The sequence below is a fragment of the Haliotis asinina genome, chromosome 7, assembly GCF_037392515.1.
Source record: "Haliotis asinina isolate JCU_RB_2024 chromosome 7, JCU_Hal_asi_v2, whole genome shotgun sequence".
NCBI classification, from domain to species: domain Eukaryota; kingdom Metazoa; phylum Mollusca; class Gastropoda; order Lepetellida; family Haliotidae; genus Haliotis; species Haliotis asinina.
This window is the reverse complement of record NC_090286.1, coordinates 51,194,719-51,222,710: the sequence shown is the minus strand read 5'-3', so window position 1 is coordinate 51,222,710 and position 27,992 is coordinate 51,194,719. Positions and strand designations below refer to the sequence as shown.

Below are 27,992 nucleotides of genomic sequence, written 5' to 3'. Positions count from 1 at the left end.
TTATTTTAGAGTGCAGTTTATTACACAACATTGTGATAAAGAGAATGTGATACCATGTTTTATAACATGGTACGCGTCAGGATATGAACATGATTGGTTTATTCAGATACACACCACGCCAATGTAAATCTGTTTAATGATGATATGGTAAGAGTTATTCTAAGACGACCCACATCAATATGCTCCATATATACAATGCAATTTCCTTTTGAGCTTAATTATTCACCTAAATGAAAAAGCTGGTATATTCAGCACGTTCTGTATTGCAAGAAAGAGAACAACTTCATTGTGAGATTTAACAGATGTAACATCAACATAGTACTTGTCCCATCCCAGCAAATGACATGTCATTTAACCAGCTGGACAAACCCTAGAACTATATCATATAAGTGCAACTTCAGATAAGTATGAGCCCTTGGTTACACGATCACAACTTTAAAATAATTTACACAATGCACTAAAATATTCTTCTTCCACCTTTTTACAGACATACATATTGAACATTTTCACCAGTTGGATATATAGTTTATGATACAGCTTCATAGTCTACCAGGGTAACTAACTTAAAAAGAGTTGTTCTTCATCTCAGACGAGGTATGAACAGTATAGGCAAATATACAGGTACTGCATCGTTCACAGAGTAGGCTATCCTTGCTGTTTTATCGTTTCCACATATTTCCTCCAACCACTGTCACTTGGCCTTGGCTTTGTCTTGGCCGTGGTTTACCAAACCAACTACGAGAAATATTAATCAATTTAGTCACACAATGCTGATACTAATAATCAGTATTTTGTCTCACAAATAACTGTAAAAGGGTTCATGTTAACTTGGTCAGAAACAGACAAGAAAGAAAAATATTCCAGAGAAGGAACTTGCATACGAGCATGTTGTAATGTACTGATGCATTCACGTCATTGTCAAGAGCACTAGACTATTATTTAAAAGATGAAGCAAGAAGCATATCGGTTTCTAATGTTCATCAGAAAATTTACTGTCTGTCCTAAACTAGGAATTCATGAAAGTTATTGAAAGACAAGGAAGAAAACTCGATTGTCATAGAAAATAATGACAATTGAAAAGAAGCAATCTGACTCTGGAATGGTAACTCCAAATGTTATTTATCATGGCATGACCTGCTAGTATGGAAGGAAAGCTGGCTGGTCTCTAATGTTTGCACTTTCATGAAGCCCATGAGCCAGGGTATAGTGCTATCAGATCTGAAAACATGACCAATCATGGATTTGATTTGATTTTACTTGGATTTGAACCTGCAAGATTATCCTCAAGAGAGAAAATATGAGCTTATCACCTCAAGACATCTGGGACAGAGTCCATATGAGTACACTACAATCTGACAATACTACAAGCAATATTTCCGGATAGTTGGCTATAAATTTTTTCAGCAGTTATTTTTTTGTCTGTTTCCAATAATGTTTGCTGGAATTCATATCGGTCTACCAACTAATGTTAGATCATAGAAGTTACAATTCGTCTTCAAAATAAATAAAAATCTGCATGAGGCATCTTTCAGACTGAATATATTCATATCTAAATTTATCATACTGGCCACCTCACATGGGGTGAGAGGATGATATGTGTTTTACACCACCTTTAGCACTATTCCAGTAATATCATGGATGGGGGATACCACATCTACCAGCATATAAACCCAAGTATCATGAAACGTTTTCAAACTATTCAACCATCACAATTCAGTCCAAACATCATTGAAAGACACTAAGTGATTTCTATGCCTTTTTCACCCATTTACAATCAGAGAAAAAACTGTGCCAGTACAATATTTGTTCCTTGTGAGGCATGAGTACAAAATTTGTTGGAGTGAAGTATGTTTTGAAGAGAGGGACAACAAAATCTGATTCTTTTCTGAAGCAAGTCATGACTAACAATACAAATAATGTACCAAAATAGAGAACAGTGAATATTTGAACAAGTGTTGAACAACAATGCAATCATTAGAATAAGTAGTTTGCACTCTCCATTACATGAATGGTACCTGGGTGAATAGTTAGCATCATGCTATTTTTAACAAATGAACAGTTCTGAGAACTATGTTATTTTGATGAAATAACCCTGTAAGTATGAAGCCGCTATGAAACTACTGTATCCAATTAACAACTCTTATTACAGAAAAATCTATTTCTATTTAGGCACTAGATCAGCAATGCTAGTTACATTAAATCAAAAAAAAAAATTCTATGTAATGCACACTTTACTTTAAGAAGACATCTATGCCAATTATTTTAAAGATAATTTGCCAGAGAACATCAAGCCTGCTTTAATACATAATTTGAAAGCTAACAATAAGCTCAAGTGAATTTAAAACAATTTAAGTTCCAATTTATTCCACTAACCTGTTGATACATGCTTACATGCAAAGTAAACTGTTGATACATGCAAAATAGAATAAACTGTGCATTTTCAACTGAAATCCTGCATCACTAGGTCACTGCCATTAACCTCAAAACAATCTTAAACAATGAAGTCATATAGAAAGGAAGAAAGATACAATCTGACAATGAAAACTTTGTATTCTTAGATGTATGACAACCCATTACAGCAAACAGATGAAAATGAAACAAGGCAAATCTATGAATTTAGTAAAAGTGAGACAAAGAACTCCTTATGACAATACTAACAGGGTTTTCATGACAAATATTTTACAGATACAGGTCTTAAGTCACCATTTATATTTGATCATTATGACTACCGTGGAATGGTATGAGCACTTGGGTTACATCCCCTTTATAGATGACTAGATTCAATTCTTGGGTGTCGGCTTCTGGTCTCGTATCACAAAACAAGCCATTCATTCTGAGCAGCTCTATAACTATGACAGGTATGTGGTCATGATGTCTTTCATATCTAATTACATGAATCCTTCAAGCTTATCGCTCTTCTGGAGTTAACAGTTGCACATATAGAAACATGCTAGATGGCACTGGATTCTTTGGCAAGGGGTAATGTAGAAACATGTAACAAAAGGTTAACGTGACCATGGGCACCATTTTGTAATGTCTTACAGAGGACTCTCAACAAACGTTATTTAAATGATTCATTTAATCCTTCAATACATGTAAATGACATTCACACCAGCAATATCCTTCAAAATAATTGTTTCTTTCAATTGAGAATCACAATGTATAAAGACTCATCTCCTCGGATGTATACAGTAAAATTTAAACACAAACAATTAACACTTTTTAGATGTCAGTATGAGAAAGGAAAATTCCCAAAACATAAGTGAAATGTTACTAATAATTCACTTATCCACAATAAAAATTTGACATCTGCAAATTCTGAAGCAAGTAAAGAGAACATGGTTGTACTACCAAGTTTGTAGACACGACCAACATGCCACCATCAATACATTTCCTCCTTGGCAGACATGCTGAATTCAAACCCTTGCTATCAAGGTTTGCTATCAAGAAAAGCAGTTACCATGGTTACATGGCTACAGTGGCATCCTAGCAAGGTACAGTGTTTAAGAGCATTAAAGTTTGAGCATATATACCTGTTGTCACCACAAGAGAACCAGTGCCGATGTAGTACTGCCTCAGAAACTATACTGTAAACCGGTAAGATTCTGAGCCTTGAAAATATTGCGTCAACGTACACCAATCTGTTTTGCTACATATTACTTTTGCAGTGATACTGTTGATGTTCAGAGCTTTCAAGCGATTCCCTCCATTAAATGATAACTTGCAAAATGGAGGCATCTTCCCTGTTGTATCCCATTACCGAGCAGAAAACCACGGATATCAGGAAAATGACAACGATACATGTCATTTGAGAAGTCATTTTATAAATAAATGCATCTGGTTGACTGGCATTGAAAGAGTTAATATTACTGCATGAGTATATTTTGCTTTGGGAAGAGAAATGCAAATTTCCCAAGATATTAACTGATACAGAATATTTCCGGTTTACAGTACTTAAAAGTACAGAGGAGATACCTCTCAAAACACTGACAATATTATCAATAGCTGGAATGAGAAAAATGTAATATTAGAACCCCTTTAACTGTACAGGAGTACCTAGGGTACGTTTGAGAGCTAGTATAATCTTTCAGGAAGACATTCACACCCAGTGGATATGGTAACATGCCACAACATGTTTTTTTTTCTAAATTGAATTAACAGCGAACAGTATGGATTATCAATGATTGAAAAATAAAATGCATCTATCTCGCAGCTACTGCCCTGATGAAAAATGAAACCCGTGGTTTTGGTAATTACTAAGCACTCGGTATGCTAAGAGAAAGACATATGGTTGAAATCTGAATAAAAGTTTACACTGCGGAAAATGAAATTAATGTTGAAAAGTACCATCAACAGCTTCATGAAGAATCCCAGACCCAGAATTTGTCTTTGTTATGCTGCCAGGCAGAGACAAGGAGAGATTGTTCTTTCATGCAAAGGAAACGTAATACTTGTGATACATCAGTATGGTTTAATTACTATGCATCTGACAAAAATAAAATTATGACAATTTGCTGAAAAGAAAGGCATCCTGTTTCATCTTCTGAGAATAAAACCTGCTGCACAAAATAAATGGTCTTGAATCAATGGTGTATGGTGGTGATGAGACATCCGTGATGTGAATCTCACATTGACTGTGGACTTGATTTTTTTTCTATCATGCTTCTTGTTCACATGATCCAAGAAAACCTAACACAATGGGTAACTGTTGGCATGAGATGACGTCGACAATGTGAAATCACAAGTCGAATGTTCTATCATACAATATATAAATACCTCTCCACAGTTTTTATCATGGTAACTGTCTTTGCAAACAGGGTAACAAATCAAGACCCCAAAACTTCCTCCCTTGAAGCTCTCAAGGGAAAAAAGAGAAAAACTAAAAAATAAATTCAAAAATTTCTTCAGAATCAATATTATCAAATACCAGTTTTGTCTTTCTGTAAATACCACATAAAACACTCAAACTAGCTTTATGAATCATCCATCAGAACAGTTGCTCCTGGGAACTGACTGCAAACATGGGCACACTGCTGCTGGTTCTTCTCCAATCAGCAAAGAGACAGGTGCAAGACAGCAAAAAAGCGGCAGCACACATCATCACTGCAGTGACGACAACAATAGCAGCCTCTGTTACGAATCATCTTCCGTCTCCGAATCGGATGAGGACAGTGTTTCATTGAGCTCCTGGGTATTGGCTAGCTGATATATTGGGATGTGCTTCGGACTCCATGTTTTGGGAAGAGTCCTGGCCAGGCCATTGCGAGGGGTTTTCTTCACCTGCAAAATTACCAATATTGATAAAAAGAAGAGATAAGATATAATAAAGAACAAGCATGGATGACACAAAGTGAGTCAAGGAAAGGTACGGCAAAATAGGGTTGTACTAATGTCTACTAATCTACCCATGTTGTGGTTTGTGCAGGTTCTCTATCAACAGATCTTCAGGCTATACTAATCTGTCTACCCATACGGTGGTGCAGCAACATGCTATGTCTATAGTTGCATCAATGCCTACAATTCTGTCCACCTGTACAGTTGTATGGCAACATACCATGTCTATAATTACATCAATGCCAGCCAATCTGACTACGCGTACAGTGGTACAGTAACATATCATGCCTATACTTATATCAATGCCTTCTAATATGTCGATCCATACAGAGTGATAGCAACACACTGTATCAACAGTTCTACTTATGTCTACTAATAGATCAACCCACATGGAGGCATGTCAGCGAACCATGTACACAGTTCTACTGCCTTGTACTAATCGATTTACAAAAGAGGACTTATGTGAACATACCATGTCTGTAAGTTTCTGGAACTCTTTCATGTCATCCTCTGTGATGACATACTCCTCCTCGTCCTGCTCATTCCATCCCATCTCACGTAGCAGCCTGCAAAACAAATAGATCACACAACCATGGGAATAGGTTAAATAATGGGAGAAAATGATTTCGGATAGTTTTTCTTTGTGCATAAACAAATTACAGTAAAACAGGGGTGGAAATAACCCATTGCCCGACATCTCAGTCTAGTGTTCTTTTCTGTTGGGCAAGCTTATTTGTATATCACGCTGTACTGGTGTCCGGTTGACTATCCACTGTTGTTTATGTTGTTTATCAACAAGAAAATATTATCAGGGAAAGTGATTTTACAAGTGCCACTGTACCGGGGTACATAGGAATTCAAGAATCATTTCCATTGCTGTAAAACCTATATGGCTTGAAGCAGCACTAAGCACTATTCTTGCCATATAGCAGACTAATATCCACTGACTGATACCATAAATGCTGTGTGGGTATAATGTCCAAATCAACCAAAACACACTGTCCGATAAATTTATCTGTTAAACCCCCAAGGTGTATGTTAAGTTGGAGCTGGTGCCAGTGTGAACATTCGTGAAGGTGGAAACCTCCAACACTGTTCATCAATTAGTTACACAAGGATCCTCATAGTCCTCATAGAAACAGCTGCTTAAATTAAGCTTAATGACAATAATATCAAAAGCTTGAGCCTTGCCACAAATTTAGTTCCTTCTTTTACCAACACAGTAAATATACCCATAAAAGTAAGACACTACCTCTGTTCAGCCTCCAGGGAGCTGGAGAGGATGTTGCGGCCTGGTTCTGTTGACACTTGCAGTTCATCCATTCCATTCACCAGCTGGTCACTTGAGGACTTGCCTGCAGACTGCAATAGAAACAAGGCATGATTGACAAAAACTGTTCAATATTACCACTGCTAATCATATAAACATGCATTAAAAAAAAAGGAAACAACTATTGTCAGTACTACACTCAAGACTTGCAGCTACATCATGGCTTACTCGGTGTCACTCATATATTAACCCCAGTTATCCAGATACTAGTACCTGACTGAATGTGGTATATTGGTCTTGATTAAAGGATCAGTATGTATTTCAGTTAGCATTTTCAACTGCCTTGGAAGCATAAAAAAGCCAGGCTGCCAATAAGCACACGAGAGTTGTTAAAATTACCTCACATATCATTGGGGTCCCAAAATTTCAACCACTTAGCAGGAGGGGCTGAGCATGTGTTTAAAGTAGCAAACCTTGATGGAGAGTAAAGCAATGTAATCAAATCTTATCGTTTTCCAACTTATACCTATGTATATTAAAAGATTTGCCTTACATATATGAACAGTTAAACAAGCACTGGCCTAAATGTAAAGAAGTATGACTTTACACCCCTTCTAGCAATATACCAGCACTGCAGAGGGACACCAAGAAACAGCTTCAAATATTGTACACGTGGGGAGCTCAGGTCGTCAGCATGCTCGCAAATGAGCGTTTTGTTCCGCACTCAGCAATATTCCAGCTGTATGGCGGCGGTCTGTAAATAATCAAGTCTGGACCAGATAATCCAGTGATCAACAGCATGAATGTCAATCGATGCAAACTGGAGACGGCATACGTCAATCCAGTCAGCCAGCTTGACCACCCGATTCCGTTAGCCTCCTCTACCTACAATCATGTCATACAAAAGATCAATTTTCACCCTGACCTTCACAGGTCCTTTACCCACTAGGCTCCCTCAACATGAGTCCCACAATGTGTGCTTCTGCATGCAATAATCAGTTACTAATTTAAGATAACATTAGATGCTGACAGCCACATACATCCCCATTTTCCTGTATTTCGTGGCCAGCAATGCCATTTTCTTGCGGGGCCTTGTCTGAGCGCAGAGTCTTGAGAAAGTTGCTCTTCTTGTCACCCAGGTTTTTAGGCTGTGTGACAAATCGAGTGTTGAGAAGATCTGCTGGGGGTGTGGGTGACTGTCGGGAACTCTGAAATAGTAGACCAAGATAAACAAACATGCCATCTGACAGGTTTTTAGTTGACCCAGTTTAGGCTGAATTCCAGTTTTACTTGAAACCTATAGCTAAGATACAAATAGTTAATTTCATGATCGACAAACAAAAAGTAGTAACATTGCCTGCCAATGATATGTTCTGGTAAGTGCATGAATCAAGTCTGTGACCACAAAAGCCTCCCAGTTTTTAAGTCGATAGTAGTCAAAGAAACTGGGGGGAAAAATAAAACATTAACAACTCCTTATGAGCATAAGGCACTAGTTCTGGCCAAGACACATATCTGTGGAATGTTTACGACATATATTGATCAGACTTAAAGTTATGTTCTGAAAATCAACCCCACCCTCATTTAAACCCAAGTTCAAATGGAATCAGGATAACCTACAAACTACTAAAAAATTCAAGTAATCAAGTTGATCAAGTAAAAATAACGTCTATGTCACACTCCTAAAGCTAAACCTCCCCTCAGCTAAGCCTGTATTATTAACAAAGTGTAATGGCTAAGTGGACACACAGACTGAAGAAGAAAAAGATCATATGACAAGCCAAAACTGTGAGCAAGGCTCACTCACATTCCCAAGCCAACATCAACAATTAATTATACCTTATATTAATGTGCATACTCCAACCTCACAGATAAGCCAACCCGTTAACTTGACCCTTAAAATCAGTGTCAAAATGGTATGTTTCATGTGTAAGCTGCAATGGGTCGCAGCCAACTCCTATAAAGATGAAAAAAAAAAAAATCCATTAAATGGCTGAAAAGTTACTGGTTGAAAAAATTTGACGCGACATTTTTGTAAGAGATGTCACTTGTCATTAAAACTTTCCATAGTTTTCACATCCATTTTCTCAAATAGATGTAATATTATAAAACACTGAAACATCATAATCAACATTTGCATTGCACTTCTCCTTTAAACAAAGAAGGCAGTCGCCAAACCTGAATACAATTCAAACAAGTTTTCCAGTTACTGGATGAAAAAGAAGGCATTCAGACAAATATTCCTTGACAGGGGAATATAAATGAATCACTTTTGTAATTACAATAGAAACTATACATAAATCTTTAACAAGAGTCAAACTTGAATGAGACCTGACCGTTTGTAAAATGCAACCAATTTGAAATTTTACAGCACCTTAAAAGACATGATCAAGCATCACATCTACATTTCATTTGGAACTATCAACCAATTTTAATGAATTGTTGACCAAACAACATTCACCCATGCAAAGAAAGTAAGATTCTTCTTCTACACCTGTAACATTACATAAGTTCCAGGTAACTTCAAGCTAGGGTAAAAACATTAGCGGAACACCAGTATTGATCTCACTACAAAATATTCAGTCCATGTTGTAAGAAAATGGCCGGATAATAGTCATCAGGTTGTTTGCAATATGGCCGCCCTTACAACCATACTCAAATTTTATTGCTGCCTCTTGGAACAAATTGTTGGTTTAAAGAATCAGTTTAGTCTATCTGAGGAGATGTTTACCAACTATTCCCACACTACAAAAGCAGCCCATGGCATATGATCACTTGTATATGTCAACCATTTTGCTGTTGCTTTGTAGCAGAAAAAGGAAAATATCTAATTAAACCACATTATTTGGGGTCATGTGGAGTTTCACAGCAAGCTGTCAATCCGTAATCTTAACTGATGACCAAATACACACCTCTTTCCCGGATTGAGCTAGAGTAGGTGACATGGGTTTCACAGATGCTAGGGGAGACTGGTCTTTATATCCTCCGTTGACACGGGCACCCTCACGTGGGTTCTTTCTCACAATTGTCCCCTGGAAATACCGTAGCAAGGCTAATTATTAAGAGACCAGATAAGCCAAACCATGACCCAACCACCACCATGAAAGCTTTATAAAACTAAAGCAACAATGACTGTTCCCTATACTGCATTTTCGAAATCCACTGAACCACAAACCTTCATCAGAAACAGGTTGCATTATAACAATGGCTATCCTTGTAGCTGGGAATTTCATTATACGAAATGTTCTTACATTACCTTTGGAATTAAGGACTTGTAGATGTTGGCCCCTCCTTGACTTCTGCTGTCTCGGAACATGTAATCTCCATCGTCTCCCTTTCCCGACTTGTTTATTGGACGGTTGTCTGAAAAAAAACCCACAACAACACTCAAAAAATCAGTTGGGTTTATTCTCGCTTCTACTGGTATTTTATGAAGGAGGAAAGTCTGAGGTATTACAGGTCTAAAACATGTACAGTTTGGGGGAAACCAAGGAGTTTGGATATAGGTATAGAGCTATCAAATGGGTTTCAAACCCATAAAATGTGACTGCAACAATTTGGAATGATTCATCAAATATCAAACTTGACTGCATAGTTTTGATAACCATTATCAACATTTCAATTCAATACTTGAATTCCTATTTAATTTTTTCCACACAGCGTGAATATTATTTTGACTCCAACTCAAGCATTTTTGAGCACAGAAATATGGTGAAACGTGATTGGTTGACGCTAGGCTAATTATCCATTTGTTAATAGACATCATAAACCTGAAGATGGATTTCACATGAAAAAACTGACTCTGAGAGTTAAAGGATATCGGACATTTTCACTTGTGTGAAAAATCAAATTGAAAATGATTGAATCAAGGGTCCAAAATCGAATCGAACTGAGATCTGGATGAAATGCTGCAGCCCTACCACAAACTAGTCTCTTGAGTGCCCAAGTGACACCCCTCGTAACTGTTGACACACAATGATGAGTTTGTACAGGGGTTAAAAAATCCCTTTGCTCGACACCCAGGACAAGTCAGTTTTCATTTCAGGAAATCAAATAATGGTATCTTACTTGTCTGTGGGCTACTATATAATTTCCGTTTACAGTTTCAAACTGCAAATAAACTTCCATTTCATTTCACATCTGCTTAAAATGAAGCTATTAAATTTTGTGATGATAATTAAGTAGGGTTACCTTTCTTGGTTATTCATCACTTTTCAAGAAAAGTAAACATTAACGTCAAATACCACACTGATTTATACTTTCATACTTTCATCAACATGATTATGTTATAAAAATCAGGGGAAGTGGAAAATTAGTCAGGACAAGTTAGTTTCTTACAGTTACCTGATGTTGTGGCAAGTGGCCTTTCAAAAATTAATTTTGATCTCATGTTGTATAATGAGCTACACTTGAATTAAGTGTATTTGTGTAAAATGCAAACTTAGAATGGCCAATAAATTTATTCCAAATCATCTGCAACAACAACAGCATAACACCACTTCAATGATTAATATAGAAGAGACATTTGAGAGATTAATTTTACCCCACACTCCTCCACCACTGGGCGACTTAGTGGTTTTAGATTCCGTTGTATCTTCACTGCCATTTAAAGATGGCTGAAATGAAAAAACTCTAAATAATAAAATATACCAAAATATATTTTAGGGATCTTGTTTTAGGTACAGCCCTATGAAAGATCAATCGAAATTCAAAAGAAGTAATGACTATTTCAGATCATGTCACGTTATCCAATTAAACGTCAGGAATTTGAGCCACCAACGAGTTCCATTGCTAATATTGCCTTATGGAACAAAGCCGAGGACTTAGATTTCTAACAAAGAACATACAAAGTCATCTGAGAATGGCTTCATAGAACTAAGCCCTAAACTTAGATTATAATAACAAAGTGAGTGAGTGAGGTGAGTTTTATGCAGCACTCAGCAATATTCCAGCTTTATGGCGGCGGTCTGTAAATGATTGAGTCTGGACCAGACAATCCAGTGATCAACAACATGAACACTGATATGCGCAATTGGGAACTGATGACATGTAAAAGATGTCAGTGAGCTTGACCACCCGATCCCACTAGTCACCTCTTTCATGGCAAGCATGGGTTACTGAAGGCCTATTCTACGCTGGACTTTCACAGGTCACATTAATAACAAAGAACATACAAAGTCATCTGAGAATGGTGGCTCCTTTTCGCCTTCCTTCTCCTTCTTGTCCACTCCTTCCTTTTCTTTGCTCTCCTTTGAGTTGCTGCGAGACTCCTTGTTATAGTAGCTGCGCTTGTTGGGGTGTGGCGGGTAGCCCGGGTAATAAGGGGGCTCGCCAGGGTAATAATCATAGGGATAGAGATCATAGTAGCCTGGAGGGTAGCCTCCATTCAGCTGCTGAAAGAAAACAGGGTCAGGCTACGCTTAAATACAACTGGCAGTAAAGTGAACATGTTGTTGCTGCAAGTCTGTATCTCTACAAATATATTTCCGATTTTCACTCTTATAATCATGGAAAATTGTACATGTAATAGCAGATTTTCATAATCACAATCATCTACATAATCTCCACAAATAAACTTACTTTTCACAGGGAGAAGGAAAATACTTATAAAAACCATTTTAAAGTTATTTGTCCTTGTATAGGACATAGGACAAATATGTCCTGAGAAACCAACAGAATTCAAGCTTCAGACTCAGTATTTGAAATTAAAAGAAGTCAATGAGGCTTTTAATTTACATTGATAATCTCACTGAAGTATTATCGCATGCCATATATTTTTCAGATAGAATCAAAAGTCAAAAAGAGTGAAATATCCATCCTTCAAATTGAAAAACTACAGAGTAATCATTTACTGTTCTCATAACATGGTGCAAAAAAACATTGATTGAAATTACAATTCTTGCTAAATACGTGGCATGCAACACTGAAAATCTAAGAAACGTATCTCAAAGATACTTCAATCATCCTTCAAAATGACACGTAAAAGGTCTTCATACACTGATCCCATGTTAAGAATCTAATCAAGGCCCCTCTTATCAGATTGCTGAGATGCATTAACACTAAGGCCTATTCACTACAAACATAGCCACAATAGATTTGTTCAGCATGCAACATAACCCTAATCCAGCATCTTTTCCAGCTTGCATATGTCTGAGGTAAGACTCAGTGAGCAAGTTCAGTTAGTATATTCAGCAATGTTCCAGCTATGTGGCGGCAGTCTGTAAATAATCGAATCTGGACCAGGCAATCGAGTGATCAACAACATGAACATCGATCTGTGCAACTGGGAACCAAAGACATGTCAACTTAGTCATCCTGACCACCCAATCCCGTTAATCGCCTCTTACAACAAGCATAGTCGCTCTTTATGGGAAGCATGGGTTGCTGAAGGCCTATTCTACCCCAGGACCTTCACATGTCAGAGGTAAGACTTAGCAACAGTCACACTATATGGTGACAAGTTGCTAATAATGAGGCATGGAGAGGACAATCCAGAGCATGTCATGAACAAAGTCACCCAGCCATACTACTAGATTCAGAAAGTCCATTAACTAGTTGATAGGGAAGTTCTACAGGTTTGATAAAAAAAAACCAGTAAATATCAATTACTGCTACATACCTGCCCAAATCGGGTGTTGGGATGTTGGTATTTCCCATCACGAGGAGGCCTAAACAGTGATGGTTGAGAGCTGTACTGCATTCCAAATTTATCATATCCTGAGTAGCCATTGTAGTATCCATAGTGACCGTAAGGATATGGGTAGAACTCATCATCTACTGAGTGGTGCCTATACTTGCCCTGTCCTGGTGGGTACCGCTTCCCTAAAAGCAACCATGTTTTCAATGTTTCAACTAAGGAAAGTAACTTTGGTGTTAGTTAACGACTTTTAAAAGTCCTGGGACTGAAATACTGTTGCAGGCCATATATTTGTCAGAGATAATTTAGAGTCTCAAAGAGTGAAATATCCATCCTTCAAAATGAGAGACAGGCTACAGAGTAATGCCTTCACTGTTCTCATGACATGGTGCAACAAACATTCATTGAAGTTACAACTTTTATTAAATACATGTCAAGCAGCAACGATATCTAGCACACTGAACATTCTGACACCCATCTTGGGAAGCTGTCACTATGATTTCCCATGCTCTATCAGTGAATGAGATGGGCTTAAGAATAGTGGTCTAGGCATATGACAGCATGTCTGTTAATGTGGGCAGAAAGCTCAAAGTAATGTACATTGCAAGAATTTTCATATTTTCCTGAATTCTGGGGTATTCAACACCGAAGATAAAACTGTGAAAGTTTACAAACATTCCTACAGACATTTGTGAGCCAGATTCGGCCTTAAATCATGTCTAGATTAATTTCTGCAAACTCCAAACCAACATAAGCTGATCATGGACACCATCTAATGCTTCTGGACAGTGAAACACACAAACGTCCACTGGGCAAATTGAATGAGTTTTTGTGTTAATTAATGAGACCTGGCACAATTCAGATTGGCCTTGGACATATTACTATCATATACGATACAGAAGAAAGAGGAGTACAAAAACAATTCATGTATCACAAGCAGGGTTCAACTAATAATGTCTCATTGTCATAATGAATCAACAAAAACATGTTCCATGGCTTTATCATGTGCTAAATCTTTTGGAATGCATTAACAATGTAACACGTAACTTTTAAAAACTTACTAACCACACTCACCACTTTCAAAGTAGTTGTCAAATGAATGTTGTCTATGTAATCTAGCATAATCTGGGCCGTAGCGGTTGAAACTATTGTGGTAATTCTCTTCTCTACGTGGGCGGTTAGCTTTATCAGACATGTGCTCAGAGTGTTTGGACCCAGATGACTTCTGAAATATAAAATGATGCAACATGATGAGTGAGTGAGTGAGTGAGCGAGCGAGTTTAGTTTTACTCCGCACTCAGCAATATTCCAGCTACATGGCGGCGGTCCGTAAATAATTGAGTCTGGACCAGACAATCCAGTGATCAACAAAATGAGCATCGATCTGCACAATCAGGAACCGATGACATGTGTCAACCAAGTCAGCGAGCCTGGCCGCCCGATCCCATTAGTCGCCTCTTACGACAAGCATAGTTGCCATTTATGGCAAGCATGGGTTGCTGAAGGCTTATTGTACCCACAGACCTTCACTGGCCTTCAACATGATGAAGCACGTCATCACAACAGCTGAGTTTTCATCCGACACATGCAAGGTCCACAGTTAGTGGATGGGACTGGACACCGACTGTGTCATAAATTTACATACCAGTCTACATACTGTGTATCTCTGCATTTGGCTAAACCTAAAAAAAAAACTGGATCTATTTCATCCTGGTCATCCATAGCACAAATTACCTGCTGTAGATCTTCATATTTCACCAACCAATCAGTCGAGATGCAACATAAGATTACAAGCATGGCTTTTGTGCCAAAAGGGCTCAAAAACCTACAAGCTTGCAGTAGTCATGAATAGTGCCTGACACTTGGACATATCAAACAGATTCGCTGACAGTCTACAACCCTGCTGAACCCAGAGTCAGACTGTACATTTCACAATGACTCTGAAGTTGTTACATGTCAGACTTGTTTACAGTTTATAAATATTATGTATGCTAGCAATTTCAAATTATAAGAAATGTCAAATCTGAAATGTGTGTTTAATTTTTATGCTATGGGTCCTGTGAATTTTCAGTCAATCAGTCAGACATCTGAAACTTACACGATAACATCCTGTTACTTTGAAACCTCATTTGTGAACACTGAACACTGGTGAGTGAAGTTGTTCAGACATGGGTTGATTATGCTGAAAGCTACCGGTAAGGGTTGGTAGTGATGAAAACCACCCTCATGGGTTGATTATGCTGAAAGCTACCGGTATGGGTTGGTAGTGATGAAAACCACCCTCATGGGTTCATTATGCTGAAAGCTACCGGTATGGGTTGGTAGTGATGAAAACCACCCTCATGGGTTGAATGTGAAAGTTAGAGCTTGTGGGGGTGGTGATGGAAGCAATTGGCATTGGTTGAGGGTGAAAACTACAGGCACTGGTTGTTGGTGATGTGTAATTAAGCGAGTGAGTTTAGTTTTACTGCACACTCAATATTCCAGTAATATGGTGGCTGTCCGTGAATAAAAGAGTCTGGATGTTGAGTCCCACAAACCAGTCATAAACAGCATGACCATTAAGTACGCAAGTGGGATACAGTGATGAGTGTTAACCAAGTCAGCAAGTCTGACCACTAAATCTCATTGTCTTTTGCTGTTGGTGATTAAAGCACAGGAACAGGTTGAAGGTGATGAAAGCTTCAGGCAATGCTGGAAGGTGAAATCTCCAGGCACTGACTGAAGGTGAAAGCTACTGGCAACGGTTGAAGGTGAATGCTTTTCACCAGGCATGGGATTAAGGTAAAAGCTACAAGCTTCAGGCATTGTTTGAAAGTGAAAGCTACTGGCATGGGTTGGTGTGATGAAAGCTACAGGCATTGGTTGAATGTGAAAGCTACAGGCACTACTTGATGGTGATTACAAAGCTAACATCAGCATTAGATCACCACGTTTAGAGAATTAGAGAATGTACTTTTAAACACAGCTTAATTTTAACCAAGTAGGAGTTTTAACTTGTTGGCAATACCACATGCATGATCACAAAAATATCAACAGCAACAGTTGTTGGCATGTTCCGTTTGATGGCATTAAAAAGCACTTCCTGATAAACAGTCCTTCATGGCGGTACACAAAAATACCCCCCACAACGGTCACTGATACTGATCTTATTCCTAGCTATTCAGCTCTTGTAATGGTAGTAACTTACAGGATTCTCTTGTGCTGGAATCTTTAGCCATGCTGGCGCAAAATCATTCTTTGGAGCGTTGTGGGCGGCCATCACTGGGAACTGACCATTTTGACAGTCTGAAAGCAACAGGACTAAGACATGTACAACCCATTACATAAGCATGTACAGGGAATCAGAAATACATCTATAACAGATAAAAGATTTTTAACAGACCACAGCACTATTTGGCAGTTCTGATGTTATTACATTACATCACTATGTCTAATACACAACAATCATCTGCCACATGCATAGTTTGTAAAATGATGGAATCACAAATAAATCCATCAGTATACAAATTCGGATATTAACATATTTCCTTCATTGTATATATAACTGAATTTTACCCTTTAGAGAAATATGTTAAATTCTGACTGGTCAATATTCAAAGCACACGAAAACATGTAGACAGATCTGCCAGTGTGTTCAAACCGTTGCACCTCAGGAAATTCAGTACTTACATGGGTCTTACAGTCATGTACACCCTTTCAAAACACTGTAAGTAATTGCTGGATATCAATGCAAGCTCTAACACAATACAAAGGCCTTTATTCACTCACATAAAACAGGTAATGAAGTATCACTGAGCTTTGTTGCAGTATCTTACACATTTAACTGGTTGTAATGGCTGTTTCTTGTCTTTTTTAAACTATCTCCAAGATTTACCAAGTTTTCACCAACAGTAAACAACACAGTGTCAAGCCTTTCAAAAACTGAGTTGAAATTGCAATATGGAGAAATCTTGCAGTGGAAACACTGAAAGAATATTCAGCCACTCAGACCTCTGGATGTCAAAACCAACTAGCAAAATTGATTGAGTTCGGTTTTATACAGCTTTTAGTACTATTTCAGCAATATCATGGTGGGGTGACACCAGAAATGTGCTCCATACAATGTGTTCTTATGTGGGATATCGAACCCGTTTCTTCAGTCTGACAACCAAACACCTTAGCCGCAAGTCTAACGCAACTAAATAGCAAAATAATAAGTGGGCCAATTACAGCCTGGCTGTCCCAATGAGAAACTTCCTTCCCTAAATAAAGCTTTGTGCTGATAAAGAAAATCCAGTGAACGTTTCTTGAGATATCTCACGGACAAGGGAAAATTGTTTAAGTCCCAATGTGACCTTGAAATGAAATGACTGCGACCTTTCTTATGCTGTGATGAACCTATGCTCCAAATATGAAAAGAATCTAATAAACAGTTCTTGAGATATTCAAATTCATGTGGTCGGGCAGACAGACAGACAGAGACGAAGCGCAACACTATATCCCCTGCCTCGCGTGATATGGTCCAGATAACACCCATGACAAATACAGGCTGTATTGTTTCATGATACTTTCTCTTCATGCAATTCATTACAGAAAGTAGGCTGTTTTCTCAATTAATTACAATTAAAACAGAGGTGACCGAAAGTTTATGTAGATATGAGCTGAAGCTACAGATATAATGACAAAATTTAATGTTTCATGCAATATATCACTTCTCAGAAACAAATATTTCAATACGTATTGTTTGAAAAGTGTATTACAGATACAAGTAATAGTCCTACTGATTACTCCCTAACAGACATGTATTCTCATTTACTTGACAATCACACAATAGAAGATGCAATAAATACAAGAAATGTGAACCAATACTACCACTAACTATGCACTTAGGTGAAAGATGTAACTGTACTGTATGCACCATGACAATAAAAGTTATCTGAAATATTTCACCAGTACTGGAACAGCCAGGATATAGCTATATCGATCACTGATGATACGAGACGTATCCTGCTGCTGGGTGCAATACAATATTTATCACGATACACTTCCCATATTCCATAAATTCACAATTATTTCTTTGAAGTGAACATTCACTGAATGAGATTAGCACCAGTCCTAATCCTTGGCAAACAGTCCATTGGTTAAGATGTCAAAAGGACCAATAGAAATTTGTCACTTGTAATTATCTATCTCCATACCGTAATAATGTAGGTTTCTGAACAGCCTCCCACTCTCCGTTCCTGGCAGTATCCCCAGCAGCAGTGTTAAAAGACACAATGTCCATGTGTGTTAGTTTTCATCAACTAACGGATTAAGACATTCCCTTCTTTAGTTGACATATCATCTTCCATATGTTTTGAACAAATATCTTCACTTATTCCATTATACACAAACGCTTTCAGCATGTTCAACTACTGAAGCAGTAACTAGTAACAAAGGAGAAAATAACAAAGTCCAAAGACTCTGTCAGGCAGGAAAAGGGAACATATATGGAGTGACAACAATTATAAAAACAGCATGAAACCTTTATGATTGTATTAGGATATTTTTTTGAGTGGGGGGTTGGGGGGTTTCTCCTGACCAACCCTTCATAATGATAGGCAAACTATATATAAGAGTTTTTACAGGCATGGTTATCTTTGCATGACTACTGACTGTCATTATCAAACTAAAGGGGTACATTGGTCATAAAGAACCCATTCCTACATTATGACATCCTAAATTATGAACGAAGTGAAATGAAGCACAGTTCCTCTACTAATGTACAATAAAATGTCTTGCGTACTTTTTACAAGCTAGACTTCTACACTTAACCAACACACCAGACCAAGGTCTCCATGAAAGATTACATTATGCTGATTTCTGAAAACAATCTATCCAAAATAAATATCTGTTAAAATAACCTGCGTTTTTGGCATGATGAGCAAACGCTTTAACCACTACGCAACCCCATCGTCCCTCATCACAGCCTGATAGTGATAGCTCATTGAGTGAGCAGACCTCAAGTAGCACTTGTTCATTTGATTGTATACTGTTTGGGCTGCACCCAATTCAAGGGGATGTACTGACATATTATCAGGCAACTCAGGGATTCAAACCCTAGATTTCTTAAGTGATGGGAACTGAAAGCAAACACAAATTAAGAACATTTTTTAACTATGCCATGCCTGTTCTGCTACTACCCAGAAAAACACAGAAATCACAAAAACATGTTGAATTATAAAATATAAGGATCATGAAACATGCAATATAAGCATACCCAAAATGAAGTCGGTGGGATCTATAATATTCCAACAATAAATAGACAATGTTCATATATCATGCCTCTGGGGGAACTGAAACCAGTATTCAACTTAAGTAACTAATTTAACCATGAGATAACCAAAACTAAACTAGAAAATTACCAACAACAGATAAGCAAGGACTTCTTGGCAAAAAAACAATGGTACCAATTGCTACATGACAACTGTCTAATAACCTTGGTAACAGAAACTTTACAACAGGCCACACACATTAACACTGAAATCTACCGAAACCAAATACTAATATGCATTCACAAAATCCTTTTCTGTTTAACAGCAACTGCGTCAAAGGCTACTGGAGTGTGGTGTAACCAGCTGGTCTCCCACCACATTCAGCTGATCTCATTGATGAGGACCACAGAGTGAGTGAGTGAGTTTAGTTTTACGCCGCACTCAGCAATATTACAGCTTTATGGCGGTGGTCTGTAAATAATCGAGTCTGGACCAGACAATCCAGTGATCAACAACATGAGCATCGATCTGCGCAATGGGGAACCGATGACATGCGTCAACCAAGTCAGCGAGCCTGACCACCCGATCCCGTTAGTCGCCTCTTACAACAAGCTGAGTCGCCTTTTATGGCAAGCATGGGTTGCTGAAGGCCTATTCTACCCCGGGACCTTCACGAGTCTGAGGACCACAGAAGCATAGCCACATTACTGTCACATCAACCATGTTAACTCAACTGTCATGGTCCAATACATTCTCAATTTATCATGTATTTATCTTGTGACAGCATCCTGTTGTACAGCCCTGTTTGTCTCTCATGGGCACACTCTTAACAGTTTTACAGAAAGAAGTCCTGTTCTAAAAGCGTTCTTCGTCACAAACAGTCACTTTTTGTATTAGAAATGTGTTGAACACAATCTGAAGCAATGTTGCAAATATAAGATAAATAGATGACGAAAATGTCAATGCTAGAATGTCACTGTTCGCATTCAAAATGTTTGCAACTGAGGGGAATATAGGTCCTGAAGATTGTTCCAATAGTATCCTATCAGCAGGTTGCCTCAGTCTTTCATTTCTGATATTACGGCAATGAAAAGGAATTCCTCTACTTTGAACACTGGTTAGCAAATTGATCAATGAAGGGCTAGAGAGTTATTGTTACTTTCATCTGTCAATACAGTAAGTGTGTAATAACTAATACAAAGGCCACAAGGTTTCAGAATATATTCTTACTCCTTCCTCAGATGATGAGTGAGTAAATAATCGAGTCTGGACCTTACAATCCTGTGGTCAACAGCATGAGCATTGATCTGTTCAAATGGGACCCAATGACGTGTCAACCTGTAAGTCGCCTCTTATAAGAAGCATGGTGCTACTGAAGATAAATCCTAACGCGAACCTTCACAGGTCTCAGATGATGGAGCAGGAAGGATGCATGTCCCTCACGTTACGGATATCCATAATCCCGTCACCAAAATAACTGGTAAGAGTAGTCATCTTCTTAAGATGACCCACAGGGAAAACTCATGATGCTGGACCAGCAAATATACTACCAGTCTCCAGTAAAAATCAAAATTTGTAACTGTGCCATGTTTAGACAAAAGCTAAAAGTAATTGCCACATCACAAGTCAGATGTAAGGCACTTTGTCATATCTAATACCACTGATTTGAACATGAATTCAACAACTTCAACATGTTTACTCTGTTAATTTATTCTATTCATTCCAAACACATTTTGAATAGTATGTCAAATATGTTTTCAAAAAGAAGCATTTTTAGTGGACTTCGAAGTAATTGAAATAATCAAAGATTGGTCGTAGTGACTTAATGACCAAGCCAATGATCATGTTTTCTCATAATCAAACATGTTTTGTGCACTTGTTCGCATTAACTATATTTTTCAGGTTTTATTTGTTACATTTCATGAGCACTACAAGTTCGTTCCAACCATAGAGAGAATTTATCTTAAAGATTTGAGTACATTTATTTTCCTAACATACCAGTCATCCTTTAAAGCTGTTAAATTAGCAAATGAATTTGTGCAATTTGAAAACCCGAAAGAAATACATATTTTTTCCTGTTTTGTGCATTAACAAACACAACCAGGAAATTATGATAACCAGCTATTTCGATGACTGATCGAATGTAATGAACCAATCAGCAATTATGAAATTTGAACCGATTCCCAACACCATGCATTATGGTATTACGGCTCAGTGAAATATTGTAAAAGGAAATCTTTTGACAAGAAACTTCAGAAGGCAGTCTAGCATGTTTACTGCTCCTTATACAAAATATGCAGAAGTGTTGCACTGTATCTTTTGTCATGCTGAATGAAGACTATGGTATTACAAGAAGCCCTGAGAACCTGAGATTTCAACAATAACCATTGTGAGAGCATCTAAATGGATGGGTATTTTGAGAAAAATATACCATAGTCAGTCTCTTCGTTACACTCCACTACTGAGTCTAGTAGGGGTCACGTCAGGTAACCTTTGAGTGACCTATGACCGCCTAATCAAACACGAGACGGCCAAACGGATTTAACCAATCAGACAACGGCTACTGATAAAGGTTTGGCGGGACTTACAACAACAAAAAATCGCTAGTCACTGACAATGATCCCTAAATAAACGAAAATCTGCATAAAACACTGGTACTTGACCTGTAGTATATAGGCTTATGGCTTTCTTATGACATGGTTACCATCAGTTAATATTTATGGAAGCTGACATCCTTGAATATTGACAAAAACACTCGCTATTTTCAGCAACTGTGTTTGCAGTATTGCAGTGTGCTTTATGTGCATTACCCAGTAGCGATCATATGGAAAATAGCTTTCGGGATCATTCGGGTATAAACCTTTCCGGGGTAAAAGCACAAAAGGTATGTGCGAATGTCCACTTTCGCAATTTGGTAAGCTGTGTTCTGATCGGTCAATCTCAAAGGTTACCTGACGTAACCTCCTACTAGGTTTTTTAGACTCAGTAGTGGAGTGTAATGAAAATAAGTTTGCTTATACTGGTCTATTCTTAGTGTTTTCAAAAATTTAATTTAGAAAAAAATTCTTCATAGTACAATTTAAATTTGGTTCAAATATTTCCATGAGCATTACTATTGTAAACTGAAAATGTCATATCTGATGTCCATCTCATACCTTTGTTCCTTAATGCTGCACACAGTGATCGATATTCCAGCTATACAGTAACAGTCTGTAAAAAATCTAATCTGATCCAGACAATCCAGTGATCAACAGCATGAGTATCAATCTACACATTTTTATACAATGACAATAAGCCTCACAATATCATAACTATTGGATAATTTGGCCAGGAATATCTGACTGGTCCCCACTCTAGAGATGCATGTTTAACATATCAAAACTATATCTAAATGTATTCATGTTCCAAATTTAATATGTGGATTACATTTGAACATTGAATCAAATACTTTAGAGTTAGAAAGCAATATTAAGATTCTATGAGAGCAGTTCAAATGATTACCCACTAAGGACATGCCACACAGCTGTGAAAACCTATGAACCATTAGGCATTATTCTTCCCATGTGGGAATCGAATCGGGGGCTGCAACTGCTTAATCATCCAAAATTTGTCATGTTTTCAAATCATAAGTACCACAGCATATTATTCATATTGCTGGAGCCATTACAGTACTTGTCATCTTTATGAATGGTCTTCTCCACTATTTGAAACATCCCCTATCACAATAGTTTTGTCAAAATAAAGTCTTCAACAAACTTAAATGTTATTAATAATTTAGGCATATTTTACATAATGTAGGGAAAATATAAAAAATCTGATGTTTTTCTGTTAAACGCATGTAACGTCATGCAATATATAAATATATCTATAAATGTGTTTTGGGCCAGTGGCCTCCTACTGAATAAATTGTCTATGTTCTCCTCTAACCATTACAACCTAACAATGACAATGTTTATTTGACATCCACAGAGACCAAGTGACTGACAAGTGTCTGCACAAATCCATGGTCGGACTCAAGTGTGCTTGCTCTTTAAGCTGCATTAAGATAGGACCCTGAATTCTTCTGTTTTGATTTTCGTTTGTGGTTTACTCAGTATAAAACTATAATGTCAGTTGGAAAAAGTAAATGACTGAAACTGGTGTCCAAAGATTATATATATCAGGACTGTACAGTATTACCAGTATACCACAATACAACTTACATATACACATTGCAATATTTTGGGTGGGACGACCAGTATATTGTGTTGAAAAAATGAAATGAAGTTCCGTCTCTCTTAAGGTTTAACATGTTTCAATTAAAACTTACAGACTTTAATTAAGCAGATGTTTTCCTTTGTAGTTCATCAACAAAAGCTGCACACTTTGCACATTATAACTGCTTATCCCTCTTATACCCCAGCAATACATTGTTCATCCTTAAACACTGAGCACTGTAATGTGGTTTTATGTTAAGCCATACAGGGCCGCAATACTAATTATTATTATAGATTACATATAAGGAAAAACAGAATTCATTTTGGGATTGCAATTAACAGAACCACACATTTCTTTGAGAATTCATAATGAAGAAAATATGATCTTTGTACCCTTGAGATCACTGACTGTCAAGCACATAAACTTCCAAAATACTGCAATATAGGTACCTCAATCGCAATATACTGCAATACAATCGAGTACGCAGCCATAACAAATACCTTGGTGTGAACTATTGTATCTTTTCACTGTGAAATAGAATTGAATTTCATTCATAATTATTTCATATCAGTATTGCCAGGATCTACATGATAGCTTAAGATGTTGCTGCAAGTTAATGAAATCAGCGAGCAAAGCATGATAAAAAATAACTTCCAATTCTGACAACCATACTTCACATAATGAATAACATCAAAGATGTAACAGTTCAACATTGTTGACAGGTGGAGAATTATCTTTTCACTAGAGTGACTGAGCTTGGATTAACAGTGATTTGCACAACCCAGAAAAGTATTTGATCATCTTGTGTCAGATGTGGAAAGACATCCCAAACATGACCAGGTCTTAAACATTTGCCACTTTGGTGTGTGAGTGAATTCAGTTTTATGCCACACTCAGCAATGTGTCAAGTGAGCCTGACCACCCTATCTCCTTAGTCGCCTCTTACAAGCACAGGTTATTTAAGATCAATTCTCTGCCAGATCTTAAAGTATACTGCCACGTGGGTAAATCCACAAGTAAATGTATGGTGGCAGCGAAAAAAATAAAATCACACTGACATATTAGACCTTGGCCTGTTCCAAAAGACAGTTATATCGCTAAGATGATCGTAACTCCCATAATTTAACGCAGACTTACGACAGCCATAGCACTACCATTGCTCTGAGGAACTGGGCCCTGGATTCCAACTTAGGATCAACGTTTTCTGGCAACACTCAGCAAAACAACCTGTGACACGTTACACGGTAGTTTTTAGGTCTACAATTCATGTACTTCAACAAGCGCACATCAATTGGTTTGACAACTGTAACATTCAGTTAATAAGCCATTTTAAAAGAAAAAGAATTACCAACATTTTGGTTATGGTCGCAATCAGCTGGACTCACTACAACACAATATATCCTTAGGCTAATTGATATGTACTACTTGCTATGGTTCACTACCTTTATCGTTATACTAGAGAGCACTGCAATAAAATGCCTTACTTTCTATGACAGGTCAGAACATAAATGTGATTGAAGTCAACAGGAAATAATAAACCATAAAACCATACTGATTAACTATTTCATGTACTCCTTACAAGTTGAGGAACACCTGATCTTTTCATAGGACAAACTATCGAACAGGGCTTCTTTCAACTTCTATTATGTATATTATGCAGTATACAATGACCATCATCCTGAATGGAATCAAAGGAATGATTGCTCTCATCAGTTTAAATAACCTTTCTTGTGGACCCAATGGGGTAAAATTTTGACAAGGACAGGTGGTGTGTTTATTTTGCTTGATGTCAAAATATAAACTATAAAAAGAATGACATTAACCTACAAATTAATGCTTGAATTGACAACACAAAATTTTCTACTGACGTTACAATTGTAACTGTTCTGACAATGAAAACAATTCAACTCATCATCCACTTCAAGTTATCATTATCACAACAAGTCTTCCTTCTTGTAACTTTATCTAACCCAAAATTCTTGCAATATATTTCCTTCAAACAAATCAATGACGTATAATTGTTCAGACGAATTATTTCAAAAACTATGAAAGTTAAAAAATCTGATAAAGTTGCTTCGTATTTCTAGTTACTGATCACTTTTTATCATCAATAAGCAAATAATAATAATGTCTTAATGGTACACTCATTCGACATAAATGAACATGGCTGTGGCAAGTATAAATGACTTGAAACGGTATTGTGATTAACCATCCATAATGTTTACTCGGATGACAATTAACCCACAGACCAACCCAGACAAACCAATTAAGATGCACTTTACAGCAATACTCAGCTGCTTGGGCACCAATTCTAAGTGAGACCTTCACACAAACTTCTAGACAAAATACAAAATATCACAACTATTTAACAATATTGTCTTCTATCCAAGTATGTTAACCGCAAATGGATAAAAATAATTTGGTAGTAAATGGATTATAATAAATAGTGTAAGATAATTAAAAAATCTGATGTTACAAATAAAGAAGTAATATTACCTGTTCAGTAACTATCTTCAACTAGTGTTGTCAGAATCCAGAGAAATTCTTGCGCTAAAGTCTGCTATGTCCTCATTGCACTGCCACTTATACACATCAATTAATCATCAAAATCAAAGGCAGTGATTTGGCACAGTTTGTATCTAAGTTATTATTTTTTCATTCCTTGCTTTCAAAAACACAGATGCAGCTTTACAGAAGCTGGCTAGAATGAAAGAGGTCAACTCTTCAGATGAAAAATATATCTTTGAGATCAAAAAAGGCACTTGTACACGTTGGTTATGTTCTTCCTCACATCACGAATAAGATAATCTGTTCCTACACGTATTTACAACCACCATTTACTAGAAATAAAAGCTACTGAACAAAAGTGGTGGCACAATACTGACACAGCATTAAATGTTAATGTCGTGAAGAAAGATATGTCAGGACAAATGACATCTGTGTTTGTCAACATGGATAACTGGGGTGTACAACCAAGTCTGTTTCTGACTAGACACCATTATCATTATCCACTGATTGAAGTTCTGATTCGCGATTAGCATTTACCAAGCATTGTTGATATTTAGCTTCATATGCATGCCAATGAAATGTCTAATTTCAAGGCAAGTCACTGTTTTGGGAATTGTCATGTGACCTTGAAACAGATCACCCTCCCTTTGGTCAACAGCTTTGCCACTGTTGGGCTAGCAGAGGCCGAGGATGCATCAGCTTACCCCCTCATTATTTGTGGAGATTCGAGCTCTAATCCTGAAATTATATTAAAGATGACTTGTGTGGTGCAGTAGCAAGTGATATGGACATAGCAGGTCACATATCTGAGGCTGTCAGAACTTTCTGGGAAATTCAATCCGGTACCTCTCACCGCCAAGCAGAGGCTCTCGCCGGGAATCACATTTTTTTCTTTGTTCAGTCTTCCTCTGTACAAATTAACACTATATGCTTGCAAAGGCGTGAACGAACATCCAAAGAGATGACACTGGTACAGACGTTTCCTGTACGTCCACTTTAGATGTACACCTGGAACAATATCGTGCTTTCTCACGGCCACAGGTGCTTTGAGCACACGATGTTTACAACTTTTCCCGCGATTCCGCCAGTTAGTGTTCAAATTTCCTTTCACAAAATTCAAACAATAGAGTCTCTTTTGATTGCATACTATTTTCGCACTGTTTCTAATCAATATCTTTCGCTGTCATTTGCATAAGATTGATAATGAAACGTAAAATTTGTCAAAACGTTCGTGTCCTACTTTCGCATTTCGGTAAAATGGCGATGACATCCCATAATGTAATGACTTAATCTCGAAACTCTATCCCATATGAAAATATTTTATGATTATGTATATTTTTGTATTCATATATTGTTTGTAGATATCAAATGTATATACTGGTTTTGAGAAATGTAATAAACTAAAATCGCAAACTTTCGGATTGAGAGTATTGCCTGACCAAGCCACGTACATCATTACAAGGGAAATAACTGCGTCAGAGCTAAATAATTTTTAATATTTTATTGTCTCCCTTTGACCGCGCATAAGATACTAAAGACATCACAAAATCTTTTGATGAATTGGTGTTATAAAAAGTTTACGTTAGGAATTGTACAACTTTTGCTAGACGTAAGAGGTCACAGTGTGGAGGGTGTGGTCATAGTGAATGACTTGTAATAGCTTTATGATGCCTGTTATTATTTCGCAAGCTTGTTGTCAATGCGTTAATCCTAAGTCACCAGATTGTCTGGTCGAGGTCTGATTATGTTACCGATTGCAGTAGTGATGTATATTAACTTAACCAATGACTAGAATACCAACCACACAAGA

General features: G+C 37.4%; 1 protein-coding gene across 7 annotated transcripts; it reads right to left on the bottom strand.

Annotated features, from left to right (window-relative positions):
• On the bottom strand, positions 1-27,465 carry LOC137290326 (vasculin-like protein 1). Of its 7 annotated transcripts, none has more exons than XM_067821162.1 (12): positions 26,171-27,465; positions 16,432-16,529; positions 14,316-14,466; positions 13,224-13,426; positions 11,779-12,018; positions 11,148-11,220; positions 9,861-9,967; positions 9,517-9,636; positions 7,645-7,812; positions 6,587-6,696; positions 5,807-5,900; positions 1-5,280 (listed from the first exon to the last, which is right to left on the bottom strand). In XM_067821162.1, the coding sequence occupies exons 2-12, from the start codon at positions 16,501-16,503 to the stop codon at positions 5,134-5,136; spliced, it is 1,485 nt and encodes a 494-aa protein (XP_067677263.1). In that variant the 5' UTR covers positions 16,504-16,529; positions 26,171-27,465; the 3' UTR covers positions 1-5,133. The 7 variants fall into 7 exon arrangements, with proteins under 7 accessions (XP_067677263.1, XP_067677265.1, XP_067677262.1 ...); XM_067821164.1 differs by having other exon boundaries at positions 3,065-5,280; positions 11,779-11,997; XM_067821161.1 differs by having other exon boundaries at positions 4,455-5,280; positions 14,307-14,466; positions 26,171-27,440.
• Positions 27,466-27,992: the final 527 nt, after the last annotated feature.